The 18,813-nt window shown below is 44.9% G+C and overlaps 1 protein-coding gene across 2 annotated transcripts in view; it reads right to left on the bottom strand.

The window, feature by feature from the left end:
* MTA3 (metastasis associated 1 family member 3) overlaps positions 1-18,813 on the bottom strand; it is a 964,160-nt gene that overhangs the window by 578,485 nt on the left and 366,862 nt on the right. For both annotated transcript variants that reach the window (XM_069233985.1, XM_069233984.1), the window contains exon 9: positions 6,925-7,113. In XM_069233985.1, the coding sequence (XP_069090086.1) occupies positions 6,925-7,113 (189 nt within the window). The remainder of the gene's footprint in view (positions 1-6,924; positions 7,114-18,813) is intronic.

Genomic DNA, 18,813 nt, shown 5'->3' with positions numbered 1-18,813 from the left:
ACGAATTTATGGCTTTGCATTTGTGTGGAAAGCCCTTGCTCCTCGGTGTAGGAACTTGCTTTCGGCTCCGAAGCCAGATGTTTCGGGATCAAAACCTTTTCCACCGTCTTTTTCGGCTCCGAAGCCACTTTTTTGTGTTTCGGTGTTCCGATCTCTCGGTGCCGAGTCATCTCGGTGCCGGTATATCTATGCCGAGATTGTTCTGACCCGGTGTCTCGGGGCAGAGTCTTTTCTGTGCCGGTATCTCGACCGGAGTCGGATGACTTAGACACATGTGTGCCCTTTTTCGGTGCCGATGGACGGTCACCGATTTTTTGGGTTAAGCCATGGCCTGCTGGCGGTGGCGTGCCCTGGGCTCTGATGATTTTAACGTGAGTTTTGGCCGGGGCTGTTTTACTCACGGTTTTCAGCGTCTGTTCTGTTTTGGCCTCGTCCAAGTCAGCAATGGAGAAGGTTTCTTCTTCCTCCAAGTCTTGGTGTCTCGAAGGCGCCGACGCCATTTGAAGTCTTCTCGCTCTCTACGGTCCCTCAGCGTTTTCCTCGATCGAAACACTCGACAGGACTCACAGGTATCCTCTTTGTATTCGGGAGACAAACACAAATTACAGACCAAATGTTGATCTGTGCAAGGATACTTGTTGTGGCATTCGGGGCAGAAACGGAATGGGGTCTGTTCCATTAGTCTTGTAGACGCACGTGGTCGGGCCGACCAGGCCCCGCCGGGGAATCGAAACCCCGAAGGGCCACCGGAGCTCTTCAAAATTCGGTGTCGATCTGTGATAACTAACCCGATACCGAACGCAAACAATACCGTCAAATTTTTCCACTATCTAACTAACTTTCCGAACCAAAACACGGAGCGCAGAGGAACACGTAGGAACCCGATGGAGGAAAGAAAACAATCTAAGATGGAGTCGACGCCCATGCGCAATGGAGCCGAAATGGGAGGAGTCCCTCGATCTCGTGACTCGAAAAGACTTCTTCGAAGAAAAACAACTTGTAACACTCCGAGCCCAACACTAGATGGCGGGATATGCAGAGCATGTGTATCTGCAGCTGAACATATATATATATATATATATATATATATATATACACATATACACACACACACATGTACATATACATACATACATATGTACAAGTGAATGTTGAACTTAAATGACTACAGGCTCCCGGTGAGGTGGGTGGGTGCATGTGAATCTGCAGCGGAACATGCCACGAACAGATGTACACTAGGTAAGTGACATTTTCCCTTTGATGGCATGTGTAGCTGCAGATACACATGCTATGCATAGACTACAAAGCAGTTTTTCCTCCCATAAAAGCGGTGGTTAGCCTGTAGGAGTTGAAGTTGTTTGAAATGATGTACTTAGTACAGCTTGGCCTACTGTGGCTTGCTGCGTTGCTAACACATCTACACAGTAATGCCTGGTAAATGTATATGGTGTTGACCAAGTAGCTGCTTTACAAATTTCAGCCATTGGTATATTTCCTAAGGAGGCCATTGTAGCCCATTTTTATCTTGTGGAATGTGCTTTAGGTGTAACTAAGAGCTGCCTTTTAGCTTTAAAGTAACATGTTTGGATGCATTTTACTATCCATCTTGCTAAACATTATTTTGAAGTGGGGTTACCAGTATGCGTTTTTTTTGGAACGCCACAAATAACTGTTTAATTTTTCTAAATGATTTTGCTGTATCTATGTAATACATTAATACATAATTTTAATATCTAATGTGTGCTGGGCTCTTTCTGCCACAGAATCTGGCTGTGGGAAGAAGACTGGTAGTTCCACTGTTTGATTGATATGAAACGGTGATACAACCTTTGGGAGAAATTTAGGGTTAGTTTGAAGTACGACTTTATGTTTGTGTACTTGTATGAATGGTTCTTGAATTGTGAATGCTTGGATTTCACTAACTCTTCGCAATGAAGTAATTGCGACTAGGAAGGCAACTTTCCATGTTAGGTATTGAATCTGACATGGATGCATAGGTTCAAATGGTGGGCCCATAAGCCGTGTGAGCACTATGTTTAAATTCCACGAAGGCACTGGAGGCGTTCTAGGTGGGATGATGTGTTTTAACCCTTCCATGAAGGCTTTGATAACAGGAACTCTAAATAAAGAGCTGTGCTGTATATTTTGCAAGTACGCAGAGATTGCATTGAGATGTATTTTTATGGATGAAAAAGCTAAGTTTGCTTCTTGCAAATGAAGCAAATAACAATGTCTTGTATTGATGCTGAAAGAGGGGTAATTTGTTTAGATTGACAGTAATAAAACAAATCTTTTCCATCTGTTGGCATAGCACTGCCTGGTAGTGGGTTTTCTTGCTTGTTTAATTACTTTCATACATTCAGTTGGTAGTTGAGATACCCAAATTCTAGGACTTCAGGAGCCAAAACGCTAGATTGAGTATGTTGGGATTTGGATGCCTGATCTGTTGTTTGTTTCGTTTTAACAGATCTGGTCTGTTTGGGAGTTAGACCTGTCAGTAGTACCACATATCTAATAGTGTTGTGTACCAGGGTTGACGTGCCCACGTTGGCGCTATGAGTATCAGTTTTACCTTGTTTTGACGCAGTTTGTTGACTAGAAATGGAATGAGCGGGAGAGGGGGAAAAGTGTAAGCAAATATCCCTGACCAATTCATCCATAGAGCATTGCCCTTGGATAGGGGATGTGGGTACCTCATGCAAAGTTTTGGCTTTTTGCTGGTGGCGGCGAATAGATCTATATCTGATGTTCCCCAATGTTGAAAGTATAGTTGAAGCACTTGAGGGTGAATCTCCCACGTGTGTGTTTGTAGATGATCTCTGCTGAGAACATCTGCCAATTGGTTGTGTATCCCTGGAATGTATTGTGCTACCAGGTGAATTTTGTTGTGGATTGCCCATTGCCAAATTTTTTGGACTAGAAGGGAGAGTTGGGATGAATGGGTCTGTCCTGGTTTGTTTAGGTAATACATTGCTGTCATGTTGTCTGTTTTGATAAGGATATTCTTGTGAGTGAGAAGAGGCTGAAAAGCTTTGAGCGCTAGGAATACAGCTAGCAACTAAGTGATTTATGTGTAACTGTCTGTGTTTGGCATCCCATTGTTCTTGAATGTTGTGATTGTTGAGGTGTGCCCCCCAGCCAATCATTGATGCATCTGTTGTAAGTATGGTCTGAGGCACGGGGTCTTGAAATGGCCACCCTTCGTTTAGGTTTGTGGAATTCCACCACTGAAGGGACATGTATGTTTGGCGGTCTATCAACACTAGTTCGTGAAGTTGACCCTGTGCTTGTGACCATTGCTGTGCAAGGCCCTGTTGTAAAGGCTGCATGTTTAGTCTTATATGTGCGACAATGGCGATACAGGATGCCATCATGCCTAATAGTTTTATGTCGAATTTGACAGTGTGCTGTTGGGCTGGCTGTATTTGTGGCAATATATTGCGAAATGCTTGTATTCTTTGTGGACTTGGGCTTGCAAGCGCAGTTTGTGTATTTAGTGTTGCCCCTAAATACTGTTAAACTTGCGCAGGTTGTAGGTGTGATTTTTGGTAGTTTATGGAGAACCTTAGGTTGTGTAGGGTTTGTATTACATAATGCGTATGGTTTTGACACGGTGTATGACTGCTGGATTTCGTTAGCCAATCGTCCAGATATGGGAAGTCATGAATGTGTTGCCTTCTTAAGTAGGCTGCAACTACTGACAGGCATTTTGTGAACACTCTGGGAGCTGTTATTCCGAAGGGTAACACTTTGAAATGATAATGCTTTCCTTAAATCACAATCCTGAGATATATCCGGTGCGCTGGATAGATGGGTATGTGAAAATACGCATCTTTGAGGTCTAATGTTGCAATCAAATCGTGCTGTTGAAGTAGTGGGACAACATCCTATAGTGCTACCATGTGAAAGTGTTCTGACAATATGTAAAGATTGAGGGTTCTGAGATCTAATATTGGCCTTAAGGTTTCGTCCTTTTTGGGAATAGGGAAAGACAGTGAGTAAACTCCTGTTCCTAGTTGATTTTGTGGCACTGGCTCTATTGCTTGTTTGAGTAATAGAGATTTTACTTCCTCTTGCAACAGGGCGCTATGTTGTGTGGAGAGGTTGTGTGGTTTTGGTGGAATATTTGGTGTAGTTTGTTGCAATTCTATGCAATAGCCATTGTGGATAATTGATAATACCCAGCTGTCTGTGGTAATGGGTAGCCAATTGTTGTGGAACCTTTGCAGTCTTCCCCCCACAGGTGAGGTGAGAATTAGGAAGGGATGGATCAAGTCACTGCTTTGCCTGCTTGTGAGGCTTGTTTTGCTGACTGATATTTTCCCCTGCCTCTGGGGTACTGGTCTCTAAGTGCTTTTGAAACCACCTCTTTGATATTGAGGTTGGTAGGCCGACTTTGTTTGTGAGGTGGATACCTCAGGTGTTTGGGTTCTAAATCTACCTCTGTAATGGGGCTTACAAAAGGATCCCCTTTATCGTGTAGTATACAAAGCACCCATGGCTTTAGCTGTGTCCGAATCCTTTTTCATTTTTTCAATAGCCGTGTCCACCTCTAGGCCAAAAAGCGTTTTTTCATTAAACGGCATATTGAGGACAGCCTGTTGTATTTTAGGCTTAAATCCTGAAGACCTAAGCCATGCATGTCTTCTTATGGTGACAGCAGTGTTGATGGTTCTAGCTGCTGTATCTGAAGAGCCTAGGGCTGACCTGATCTGATTGTTTGTGATAGCTTGATAACTATTTGTTGTGCCCTTTTCTGTTGTTCCTTGGGGAGATGTTGTATTATGTCTTTCAACTCATCCCAGTGGGCCCTATCGTATGTAGCCAACAATGCCTGAGAGTTGGCTATCCTCCACTGGTTGGCTGCCTGAGATGCCACCCTTTTGCCCGCAGCATCAAACTTTCTACTCTCCTTGTCTGGTGGGGGTGCATCCCCTGATGACTGCAAGTTTGCTTTTTTCTGGCTGCGCTTACCACTACAGAGTCCAGAGGCAATTGGGTGATGAAGGCAGGATCAGAGGGAGGTGGCATATATTTTTTCTCCAACCTATTAGTAATTATTATAGTCTTAACTGGCTCCTTTAATATTTGGTCAGCATGCTTTAACATGCCGGGGAGCATGGGAAGCGACTGGTAAGTTGCATGTGTGGAGGAGAGTGTATTAAGAAGGAATCATCCTCTAACGGCTCAGTGTGCATGGCGACATTGTGATAGGATGCCGCCCTAGCTATGACCTGAGTATAGCCTGTACTATGCTCTGGTGGTGATGTCTTAGAGGGATAGCAGTCTGGGTTGTTATCTGGAATGGGATCTGGATCGTAAAGATCCCATGGATCCACATTGTCCTGCTTTGAATCAAATGAATGTGCTGGTGATTGCACAGGTGTGGGACTAGTGTGGGGAGAGATAAGCAAATGAGGAGAGTGAGGAGGAGACTGAGGAGGAGAAAATTGAGGAGGTGGAGGTTTCTCTTTGGTTTTTGGCACTTTACCTGGTGGCTAAGCAGTGTCCAATTCTTCTTGAAAGGCTTATTTCCTCTTAGGCTTTAGAGGAGGTGCTGTTATAATTCTGCCAGTGTCTTTGTGGATGTGAATCCTGGCTTGCCTTTCATCTATTGCCTCGATTTTGTGAGTGTTCCTCAGTCAGATTATGGCTTTCTTTCAGTGCTTGCGAAAGTCCATGTTCCTCCGTATAAACAGCCCTTTTCGGCTCCGAAGCTGGTTTCTTCGGCATCGAAAGACTTGGGGTGGATGATGGCCTCGGCTCCGAAAACGATTTTTGAGGTTTCGACTCGAAGGATCGATGCTTGGTGGACTCGAGTCCGATGGGTTGGGTGGCGTGGCCTTTTTCGGTCCCTAAGTTGTGGGTTGATCACCGAAGGTCTTTTTACGGGTCGAGCTATGGCCTTCCGGCAGTGGCGTTACCAAGGCCTTATGTTTGGGCTTGGCTGGGACAGGGGCAGGCGTACTCATGTGCTGTCCTGCCGTGACTGGTCTGTCCTCAGACTCCTGCTCGGAGTCAGACCCTCGAACGGAGACAGCTGTCTGCATGATCTCCTCCTGTTCGACGTCAAGACGTTTGGTGCTCTTGGATGCGATCTCAAGTCTCAGGGCTCTTCTGTCTTGGAGCGTTTTCTTAGAACTGAAGGATCTGCAAGCCTCGCAATTTTCTTCCCGATGATCTGGGGAAAGGCAGAGATTACAGACAAAATGTTGGTCTGTGTAGGGAAATTTTGCGTGGCACCGAGGACAAAAGCGGAATGGGGTCCGATCCATGAGGCTTCGACACGGTCGGCCCGACCTGGCCCAAGTTGGGCGCACGCGCCCTGAAGGGCAAGTAGAGATGTTTAACCCGACGATACTGAAGTGTTGATAGAGGATGGTACATCATCAAAAAAATACGAAAATTAGAGAGTTTTGAAGCTTTTCAGACTCGAACTATCAGAGCGAAAGGAAACTCAGCCGAACCCAATGGCGGAAAGAAAAGAATCTAACATGGAGTCGATACCCATGCGCAATGGAGCCGAAAAGGAGGAGTCACTCGATCCCGTGACTCGAAAACACTTCTTCGAAGAAAAACAACTTTTAGCACTCCGAGCCCAACACTAGATGGCAGACTATGTATAGCATGTGTATCTGCAGCTACACATGCCTTCGAACATGTATATATATATATATATATATATATATATATATATATATATATATATATATATATATATATATATATACATACACACACACACACACACACATATATATATATATATACACACACACACACGCAAACACTCTGACATAACCACAACTATAGAGCTTCAACCTCTAACACATGAGTTTAAATACTAGGCTCTAAAGATACTTTGAAAATAATAGCTGTTACATTTTATTTGCTAAGCATAACATACCAATATATGATACTTACAAAATCTTGACGAATGTCATTGAAATCTTTGCCATACTTTTCAAGTGCATCCTCAAACAAACTGGCTTCTGATGCAGACCATTCTTCCATTTCATCTCTGCATAGCACAGGGCCTCCTTGGGGCACTAGAATGCTTATGGCACTGCTCAAATCGTACTCTAGTCTATGTAAAGTGTCCATGGCATGAAACTACAAAATTTGAGGGCAAAAGGGAAATAAAATGAGAGGCAGTAAGTTTATGTGAAATTTTACAACCTTTTTTACATGTGTAAATTGCAATTGTTTTAGAATTTTTTTTAAAAGGTGGCAGCAATTACTCAAGCATGCGTCTTATACAGTAAACAGAATATAGGCACACAGTGGCACAGCCTTTAAAAATCTGAAAATAAATAGTAATAACTAATGAAACATCTTTTCGGCTTTGTGTTGTACCCACTAATGACACCCTGTTAACCTTAATTTCTCCCCAACTTTCTCCAAGGAATTTCATAGGTTTTGATGCTACTGTGGATCTTAGGTTTTAGACTAGTGTGGTGTAACGGGGTTCTTCAAGTGAAATTGTGTACAGATCCCGTGCTTTGCCCAATGGCTTCTTTAAGGTTATTTATTTGCGTCCCTCGCCATCTTGCCAATCTACAGGGGGATACAGAGACTGTCCACTCCTCGCCTTAGGGTGAATGTTAATTGTCCCCTCCCACCTCTAGCCAAAGTGTACCGGAGTGTGTTTTTCAACACATTCTCCCTATCTTGACATGGGAAGAGTGTACCAACCCACACATTGGACAAGGGCTGCGGTTGTATTTGACAGGTCTCTGCATTTCCCAGTTATTTTGTAGTACCCCACCCTGCCAAAGGCAAAGGGGGTATAAGAGAGGTCTCCCCCGTCATGTCCAAGGTGCAGTGGGTGGTGGTGATTTTCTCTCTCTATCTTGGCTAAGAGCTGGGTATGTCATTTCTCAGCCCCTTTGGCATGATGGAAGGGAATATGTGCTGCTGCCAAATTTAAAAAGAATGTTGAGAACTTGATAACTTCCCCATTACATTGTTTGCCTCTTTGCAGGCAGGACAGTAGAGCCTTCAACGATCTCTGGTTTCCTTTCACTTTTTTTTTTCACCAAAAATGACAGTGAAGAAATTTAATGAAGCTTGCCCTCTGCCCTACCTTCCTTCACCTTCATTTTTGTTAGGGTTGAGAAATGCGGACCAACTGACTGCTGTCCTGCCACCCTGTTCACCAGTGCAATCAAAGTCAGGGACGTAACAGAGGCCCCCGCAGATCCTGTGATGCAGGGGGTTGGCAGGGGAGGCTTACCCATACTGAAGGGGGCCTCCTCAGTTCCTAGTGATGTGAGTATGGGGAGCCAGAAAGAAAACAATGGTGACTCTTTAGGGGAGGACAGACAGTGCACAGGAATGCATAGCCACTGTGAAAAGGCAACAAGCACCGATTAGTAATGGCTAACTTGACTAATTTACAAAAGGGGTTACTGTAAGCTAAGTAAGTTGGCTATTTTAGCATGTAGGGCGATAGTCAAAAGCTTTTTTTTATTTTTTAAGAGTAAATACTAAGTTGAAACAAATCATACAAATGTCGGGCAAATCATGGCAACAAATTCATAATATGATTCTAAAGAGGAAACTCCTATAAATAACGAATACATCAGGCCACACAAATTCACCAAAACAGTCATGGCAGCAGATAATCACTCACAGCACCCCACGTACGATGAAATCTAGCAATTTACACACTTTAGCTATTTGATGCTCCAGTTCATAAACGTCCATGATCTCCATCCTCCACCATTCCTCATACTTGTGCCCAGAGTCCAATTTCCGTCTTCTAGCAATCACAAGTCTTGAGATAGTTAATGCGTAAAAAAGTCAATCTGCTACTGCTATTCCTAGCAAAATGATTTGATATGCATCCCCCTGTATACTGTACAGAGGTTAGTTATGCGTAAACCGCAGACCGTAATTCACGAAGTCTAGGACAAGTAGTGAACATGTGAATATGTGAATATTATCAGCAGCTTTAGCTGAGCACCGCGAACAGTATTTGAGTTGCCAAGCTTAGAGGAGCTAATATAAAATCAAATAAAGTATGGTAAGCCTATCCTAGCAGTCTGAAAAGGTTTAATAATCCTACTGAAGCAAGCAAGGCTGCTAGCCAACTGTTGCTCTATGACGATAAACTAAGCTTATGGACCACCTGTCATGATCTTAGCTCATTTTATAAGTATGGAGAGAAGCATTCATACCTGTAGGAAATGGTAGAGTGGTGATGACTGACAAATGAGCACATTTCGAGAAGAAAAGAGGAGTGGTCATGGTACACGCCCGGATACGTAAATAAGTTCTAATTGTCAGGTACCAAAGTACGAAAAAGGGGAGCAATCAGGTAGTTCAAGATTGCTTGAAACCAGTTATCTGGGTCCAAGACATAACATTTTAATATGATTAGCCATACTAGGCCAGTAGTACAAGCGCGAATGCAGAAGTGCCCATTCACCCTTAGTTACAGGAAGTTTCAGATACTTTATTACTCTCCGTTCTTTCTTCCCTTTCCAAAAAAACTTTAAAAACCACAGAGTCGAGGTGTTTAAAATACTTGTAGGGAATATAAAGAGGTAGAGGCCGAAAGAGAAAAATAATTTTTGGGAGGATATTAATTTTACCTAAGTTAATTCAAGCGTTTAGAAAAAAAAAAGGTAGATGCATCCACTTGGCCAGCGGAGCCCTGACCTGTTGTAACTGCATAGCATAGTTATACTCGTAGCACAATTTAACAGAAAAAGCAATGGCAATGCCTAGCTCTAGTTATCATCTGGGGAACCCGGCTAGCTGTCCCGCTGACCGCAACAAGTTCTGCTTTAAGAGCATTCAATTTAGAACTGTAAATATTACTAAATTCCAAGGCTGGCTGTTTGATAATGTTTATAGTTAGTTCAGAGCAATGAGAAAAAACGAGTAAAACATCTGCGTATATGATCAAAGAGGAGTCCAGAAGTAAGATCGGATTAAGAGGAATGCTCCTCGTTAAAAGTCGGATGTATAGTTCCATATATAAGGCATACAAAGCAGGGGAGAGCGGGCAGCCCGGTCAAGTCCCCCAAGTAAAGGCAGTTAGCGCCTGTTGTATATGTTTATGCCACCATTTGGTGCTCAATGTACAATTTACTTACCTTTGGTAACAAAATATCTGGTAGAGACATTCTAGTTGCAGATTCCTTACCTTAGGATTTTCCCCAGGCATCAGATTGGAATCTGAGATTTTTTTTCCAAGCAATACCCTTGCGCATCAGTAGGTGGTGTCGGTCGACTCCGCTAGTGTAACAGTCGCCAGGATGACGACGGGAGTAGTACATAGATGCTGCACCAGCACAGTGATGTCAGTTTCTTTTAACGACTTTCCACACCAAAGCGCAGCGCTGCTAAGAACACTGAGATTGGTCAGCTAAGGACCTGAAGGGGGAATCCTGTCCCTAGAAATCAGTTCGAAAGCGGGGAGGATGGGTGGGTCATTAAGGAATCTGCAACTAGAAAATGTCTCTACCAGATATTTTGTTACCGAAGGTAAGTAACTTGTACATCTGACAAAGACTTCTAGTTGCCGATTCCTTACCTTAGAATAGATACCCAAGCAATGCCATCCTCGGTGGGAGGCTGAAGAACAAAGATCATACTAGGAAGTCCTGCAGGATGGAATGACCAAAGTAGCCGTCCCGGCGGACCCGACTGTCCAGGCAGTAGTGTTTAGCAAACATGTGCAGGGATGCCCGTGTAGCCACCTGGCAGATATCCTGGACAGGAACTACGCGTGCTAATGCAGAGGAAGCAGCAGTTGCTCTGGTGGAATGAGCACGCAAGCCCACAGGGGGTTGCTTCTTGGCCAAAGCATAGCACATCTTGATGCAAAGAAGTACCCATCGAGAGATGGTATGTTTTTGCACAGCCTTCCTTTTTTTCGCACACACATACCCAACAAAGAGTTGATCGTCCACCCCAAAATCTTTAGTACGATTAAGATACGTCAATGCTCTTTTTTTGGTCCAGGCTGTGGAGTCTCTCCTCCTTATGGGAAGGATGTGGGGGTGCATAGAAATTAGGCAGGGTGATGGACTGGCCTACCGAAAAGTCGTAACCACCTTCGGAAGGAAGGAAGCTTTAGTGCGCAACACCTCTTTGTCAGGGTGCACAGACAAGTATGGGGGTTTGGACAAAAGGGCCTGAAGCTCACTCACCCTGCGGGCAGAGGGGATGGCAACAAGAAAGACAGTTTTGAAGGCGAGGAGCCGTAAAGGACAATTGTGCATCAGCTCAAAGGGAGTACACATTAAATAAGTGGACAAGATTGAGGTCCCACTGAGGTATGATAAACAGAGTGGGAGGCAATAAATGGGTTTGACCTTTTAGGAATCTACTCACAATAGGAGATTTAAAGAGTGAGGACTGATCAGATAGCCTAAGAAAGGCCGAAATGGCAGATAAATACCCTTTAAGGGTGCCCAAATCAGAGCTCTGCTGGGTCAAAGAAAGAACGAACAAAAGAACCTCAGAGGGGCAGACAATCAACAGATTTGATGGTGCACCACGCCACAAATTTATGCCAACGACAGGCTTACCGTTTTGGTGGAGGGACACCTGGCTGCCAAGATAACATCACAGACTTCGTGTGGAAGGTCAAAAGTCGTCAACTGTCACCGCTCCATCACCATGTATGAAGGCACAGATTGGACAGGTTCAGGTGGAGACCCGTCCCCTGCTGCTGTGAAAGAAGATTCGCCCGAAGAGGCAGTCTGAGTGGAGGATCGATGGCCCTACTTAATAGCTCTGGGTACCATACTCTCTGTGCCCAGTCCGGAGCTACCAAGATGACTCGGGCCCGGTCGTTTCTGATCTTCGAGAACTCTGGGCAGAAGTGGTCTAGGCAGAAAGGCGTAAAGGAGGCCAGAGTTCCACTGGAGACTAAAAGCATCTCCGAGCGAGTGCCGCCTTGGAAACTCCAATGCACAAAACAGCTGACATTGCACTTTCTCTGCGGAGGTGAACAAATCTAACCAAGGCTCTCCCCACTGCTGAAAGAGACCTTGCGCCACCTCTGGATGGAGATGCCATTCGTGATTGGCTGTGCATCAACTCCATTGTTAGACTGTTTTCCCACAGAGGGTAAGGAAGGAGTGATAGAGTATATAGGTACAAAGAAAGAGATGTCCATGCAAATGTAAATGTATATACAAATGAGATAACTAACAACTACAGGCTTCCGGAGAGGAGGGAGGTTGCATGTGAATCTGCAGCAGAACATGCCACGAACAGATGTACACTGGGTAAGTGACATTTTAAGTTTGATGGCATGTGTAGCTGCAGATACACATGCTGTGCATAGACTACAAAGCAGTTTGTCCTCCCAAAAATAGCGGTGGCTAGCCTGTTTGTTTGTAGTTGTTTGAAATAATGTTCTTTGAACAGCTTGACCTACTGTGGCTTGTTGTGACAATACGTCTACACATTAGTGTTTAGTGAATGTATGTGGTGTTGACCATGTAACTGCTTTACATATTTCAGCCATTGGTATATTCCCTAAAAATGCCATTGTTGCACCTTTCTTTCGTGTAGAATGTGCTTTGGGAGTAACTAAAAGCTGTCTTTTTGCTTTGATATAGCATGTTTGTATGCACCTTACAGTCCATCATGCTAAACCTGGTTTTGATCTAGGATTGCCTGTATGTGGTTGTTGGAAAGCTACAAACAGTTGTTTAGTCTTTCTAAATGGCTTAGTTCTGTCTATATAGTATATTAAAGCTCTTCTGATGTGTAATGTATGTAGAGCTCTTTCTGCCACTGTAAGGAAATGCCTCCTTGGCATGGTTACCCCCTAACTTTTTGCCTTTGCTGATGCTAAGTTGTGATTTGAAAGTGTGCTGGGACCCTGTTAACCAGGCCCCAGCACCAGTGTCCTTTCCCTAAACTGTACCTTTGTCTCCACAACTGGCACAAACCTGGCACTCAGGTAAGTCCCTTGCAACTGGTACCCCTGGTACCAAGGGCCCTGATGCCAAGGAAGGTCTCTAAGGGCTGCAGCATGTCTTATGCCACCCTGGGGACCCCTCACTCAGCACATGCACACTGCTTCACAGCTTGCGTGTGCTGGTGGGGAGAAAATGACTAAGTCGACATGGCACTCCCCTCAGAGTGCCCTGCCAACCTCACACTGCCTGTGGCATAGGTACGTCACCCCTCTAGCAGGCCTTACAGCCCTAAGGCAGGGTGCACTATAGCACAGGTGAGGGCATATGTGCATGAGCACTATGCCCCTACAGTTCTAAGCAAATCCTTAGACATTGTAAGTGCACGGTAGCCATAAGAGTATATGGTCTGGGAGTTTGTCAAACACAACATCACAGTTCCATAATGACTACACCGAAAACTGGGAAGTTTGGTATCAAACTTCTCAGCACAATAAATGCACACTGATGCCAGTGTGCAATTTATTGTAACATACACCCAGAGGGCCCCCTGAATACCTACCCGACTTCTAGTGTAGGCTGACCAGTTCCTGCCAGCCTGCCACACACCAGACATGTTGCTGGCCACATGGGGAGAGTGCCTTTGTCACTCTGTGGCCAGGAACAAAGCCTGTACTGGGTGGAGGTGCTTCTCACCTCCCCCTGCAGGAACTAACACCTGGCGGTGAGCCTCAAGGCTCACCCCTTTTGTTACAGCGCCCCAGGGCATCCCAGCTAGTGGAGATGCCCGCCCCTCCGGCCACTGCCCCCACTTTTGGCAGCAAGGCTGGAGGAGATAATGAGAAAAACAAGCAGGAGTCACCCACCAGTCAGGACAGCCCCTAAGGTGTCCTAAGCTGAGGTGACCCCTGCCTTGAGAAATCCTCCATCTTCAGTTTGAAGGATTCCCCCAATAGGATTAGGGATGTGCCCCCATCCCCACAGGGAGGAGGAGGCACAAAGAGGGTGTAGCCACCCTCAAGGACAGTAGCCATTGGCTACTGCCCTCCCAGACCTAAACACACCCCTAAATTCAGTATTTAGGGGCTCTACAGATCCCAGGAAATCAGATTCCTGCAACCTGAAGAAAGAAGGACCTTTTGACCTACAAGACTGCAGAAAAGGAGAAAGACGACAACTGATTTGGCCCCAGCCCTACCGGCCTGTCTCCAACTTCGAAAACCTGCTCCAGCGACGCATCCAAAAGGGACCAGCGACCTCTGAAGCCTCAGAGGACTGCCCTGGACAACAGGACCAAGAAACTCCCATGAACAACGGCCCAGTTCAAAACCAGCTACTTCTTTGCAACAAAGAAGCAACTTCCAAGGACTTCACGTTTCCTGCCGGAAGCATGAGACTCTACACTCTGCACCCGACGCCCCCGGCTTGACCTGCAGAAAACCAACACATCAGGGAGGACTCCCCGGCGACTGCGAGCCCGTGTGTAACCAGAGACGACCCCCCCTGAGCCCGCACAGCGACGCCTGCAGAGAGAATCCAGACGCCCTCCTGACCGCGACTGCCTGTAACAAGTGGAACCAACACTGCACCCGCAGCCCCCAGGACCTGAAGGAACCGAACTTTGACGCAGGAGTGACCCCGAGATGACCCTCTGCCTTGTCCTGGTGGTACCTGTCCCAAGAAGCCCCCCTGTGCCTGTCTGCACCGCTAGAGTGATCCCCGGGTCCCTCCATTGAAACCTATATGTAGAAGGCTGGTCTGGCTTATAGTGGGTACCTTGCGGTACTTACACCTTGTGCCAGGGTCAGTTATCCCTTATAAGTAGAATAGAGGTGTTCTAGCAGCTTAGGCTGATAGAGGTAGCTATAGCAGAGCAGCTTAGGTTGAACTAGGAGACATGCAAAGCTCCTACTATACCATTTATATCATATAGCACTTTGTCATAGGAAAACACAATACTCAGAGTTACTAAAAATAGAGGTACTTTAGTTTAGTGACAATATGCCAAAAGTATCTCAGAGGATATATTCCCTTAGGAGGTAAGTAATATACACAAATTAAATGCACACAAACCAAAAACAGGTAAGTAACAGTTAAAAAAGTAGTGCAAACAATGCAGAATCACAATAGAATGCAATAGGGAGAAATAGGCCTAGGGGCAACACAAACCATATACTCCAAAAGTGGAATGCAAACCACACAGTAATACCACAAACAAGCCTTGCTAGCTGCAAGAGTCGCGGTTGAGGATTTTGGGTGCTGCTAGGGCCCAGGAAGGACCAGGAGGTCGCCCCTTGGAGGAGGAGGAGATAGAGGGGCGCTCAGCAACTCAGAGAGCCCAAGCAGAAGCAGGCAGCACCCGCAGACGCACCTGAACAGGCATTTAGAAGATCTGAGGACAGCGGTCGACTCAGAGTCGCAAAGGAGGGTCCCACGATGTCGGAGTCCAACTCAGCGAGTGGGGCAATGCAGGACGGAGGGCTGGGGACCTGGGCTAGGCTGCACACAAAGGAAGTCTTGCAAAAAAGCACAGAAGCCCGAACAGCTGCAGTTCATGCAGTACACAGGATTACTGTCTGGCGTGGGGAGGCAAGGACTTACCTCCACCAAATCGGGACAGAAGAGCCACTGGACTGTCGAAGACACTTGAACCCAGCTCCTGGGTTCCGGGGACCACGCTCGTCCGGATGAGAGAGGACCCAGAAGAGCGGTGATGCAGAAGTTTGGTGCCTGCGTTGGCAGGGGGAAGATTCTGATTTCTTCTTGGCTTCCAGTGCAGGGTTAAGGCAGACAGCCCTCAGAGCATGCACCACCAGGAAACAGTCGAGAAAGCTGGCAGGATGAGGCGCTACAATGTTGCTGGTAGGCTTCTTGCTACTTTGTTGTGGTTATGCAGGCGTCCTGGAGCAGTCAGCGGTCGATCCTCGGCGGAAGTCGAAGAGGGAAGTGCAGAGGAACTCTGGTGAGCTCTTGCATTCTTGCTCTGTGCCGGAGACCCGGGGATGCATGTAATTGTCTCCCCAATACCAAAACGTTATTGGGGTGACAATTCCATGATCCTAGACATGTTACATGGCCATGTTCGGAGTTACCATGGTGAGGCTACATATAGGTATTGACCTATATGTAGTGCACGCGTGCAATGGTGTCCCCGCACTCACAAAGCCCGAGGAATTTGCCCTGAACAATGTGGGGGTACCTTGTCCAGTGCCAGGGTGGCCACACACTAAGTAACTTTGCACTTAACCTTCACCAAGTGAGGGTTAGACATATAGGTGACCTATAAGTTACTAAAAACCTGGAGTAAGTCTTTGAGTGTGTGCTCCTCATTTATTGCCTGTGTGTACAAATGCTTAACACTACCCTCTGATAAGCCTACTGCTCGACCACACTACCACAAAATAGAGCATTAGAATTATCTACTTTTGCCACTATCTTAACTGTAAGGGGAACCCTTGGACTGTGTGTACACTATTTCTTACTTTGAAATAGTGTATACAGAGCCAACGTCCTACAGCCACAGAATCCGGCTGTGGAAAGAAGACTGGCAGTTCCACTGCTTGATTAATATGAAAAGGTGATACAACTTTTAGTAGAAATTTTGGATTTGGCCTTAGTACAACTTTATGTTTGTGTATCTGGAAGAAAGGTTCTTCAAGAGTAAAGGCTTGGATTTCACTTATTTTTCTTAGAGAAGTAATTGCTACAAGGAAGGCAACTTTCCATGTTAGAAATTGAATTTGACACAAGTGCAGTGGCTCAAATGGCGGTCCCATAAGCCTTGTAAGCACTATATTTAGATTTCAAGATGGAACTGGTGGTGTTCTGGGTAAAATGATGCATTTCAAGCCTTCCATCAAAGCTTTAATGACAGGAACTCTAAAGAGCTATGTGGTATATTTTGTAAATTTGCAGAAATTGCAGTAAGATGTATTTTTTTAAGAAAATGCTAAATTTGATTTTTGTAAATGAAGTAAATAACATACAATATCTTGTATTGATGCTGTAAGAGGGTCTATATTTTTAGATTGCCAGTAATATACAAATCTTTCCCATTTGTTTGCATAGCACTGTCTAGTAGTGGGTTTTCTTGCTTGTTTAATAACTTCCATACATTCTGACAGGAGATGTAAATATCCAAACTCTATGACCTCAGGAGCCAAATTGCTAGATTGAGTGCTCTGGGATTTGGATGTCTGATTTGACCTTTGTTTTGTCTCAACAGATCTGGTCTGCATGGGAGTTTGGAATGTGGTACTACCGATAGATCTAGTAATGTTGTGTACCACGGCTGACGAGCCCATGTTGGTGCTTGGAGTATCATGATGAGTGAAGTTTGACGCAACTTGTTGACCAGAAATGGAAGGAGTGGGAGAGGGGGAAAAGCGTACGCAAATATCCCTGACCAATTGATCCATAGAGCATTGCCCTTGGATAGGGGATGTGGGTGTCTGGATGCGAAGTTTTGGTATTTTGCGTTTTCGCTTGTTGCAAACAGGTCTATGTTTGGTGCTCTCCACTTTTGAAAGTAGTTTTGAAGAACTTGAGGATAAGTATTCCCATTTGTGAGCTTGTTGGTGATTTCTGCTGAGAATATCCACCAACTATCCCTGGGATGTACTGTGCTAATAGATAAATTTGGTAGTTGATTGCCCATTTCCAAATTTTCCCTAGAAGGGACAGTTGGGATGAATGTGTCTCTCCCTGTTTGTTGAGATAATACATGCAGTGTGGTCTGTTTTGATAAGAACAATCTTCTGTGTGAGAAGAGGTTGAAAAGATTTGAGTGCTAGAAAGACAGCTAATAACTCCAAGTGATTTATGTGTAGCTGTTTCTGTTTGACATCCCATTGTCCTTGAATGTTGTGATTGTTTAGGTGAGCTCCCCAACCAATCATTGATGCATCTGTTGTAATTATGGTCTGAGGCACAGAGTCTTGAAAGGACCGCCCCTTGCTTAGATTGGTAGAATTCCACCATTAAAGGGACATATGTTTGGTGGTCCATCAACACTAGATCTTGGAGTTGACCGTGTGCCTGTGACCATTGTTGTGCAAGGCACTGTTGTAAGCGCCGCATGTTTAGTCTTGCATGTGGAACAATTGCAATACATGATGCCATCATCCCTAGAATTTTCATGACAAATCTTACAGTGTATTATTGATTTGGTTGTATTTGTGGAGTTAGAATTTGGAAAGCTTATGTCCTTTGTGTATCTGGATATGCTAGAGCTTTTTGAGTATTCAGTATTGCACCTAGATACGGTTGTATTTGTGCTGGTTGAAGGTGTGATTTTTGGTAGTTTATTGAAAAACCTAGTGTGTGTAAGGTTTGTATTACATAAAGTGTATGATTATGGCATTGTGTACGACTGCTTTATTTTATTAGCCAGTCGTCTAGATATGGAAAGACACGTATATGTTGTCTTCTTAGGTAGGCTGCCACTACCGCTAAGCACTTTGTGAATACCCTTGGTGCTGTTGTTATTCCAAAGGGTAACACTTTGAATTGGTAGTGTTTTCCCTGAACGACAAACCTGAGGTATTTTCTGTGGGCAGGATGGATGGGTATGTGAAAATATGCATCCTTGAGATCTAAGACTGTCATGAAATCTTGTTTTTGTAGTAGTGGGATGACATCCTGTAGAGTTACCATGTGAAAATGTTCTGACAGGATGTAAAGATTGAGGGGCCTGAGGTCTAATATTGGCCTGAGGGTGCCATCTTTTTGGGGAATTAGAAAGTATAGTGAATAAACTCCTGTTCCTATCTGAGACTATGGAACTAACTATTGCTTGTTTGAGTAGTAGAGATTTGACCTCTTCTTGTAACAGAATTGTGTGTTCTGTGGTTAGTTTGTGAAACTGGTGGAATAGTTGGAGGGGTGTTTATCAATTCTAGGCAATAACCATTGCGGATAATTG

This window comes from Pleurodeles waltl, chromosome 5 (assembly GCF_031143425.1).
Source record: "Pleurodeles waltl isolate 20211129_DDA chromosome 5, aPleWal1.hap1.20221129, whole genome shotgun sequence".
Classification (NCBI taxonomy): Eukaryota; Metazoa; Chordata; class Amphibia; order Caudata; family Salamandridae; genus Pleurodeles; species Pleurodeles waltl.
This window is presented reverse-complemented; position numbering and strand designations above follow the sequence as displayed.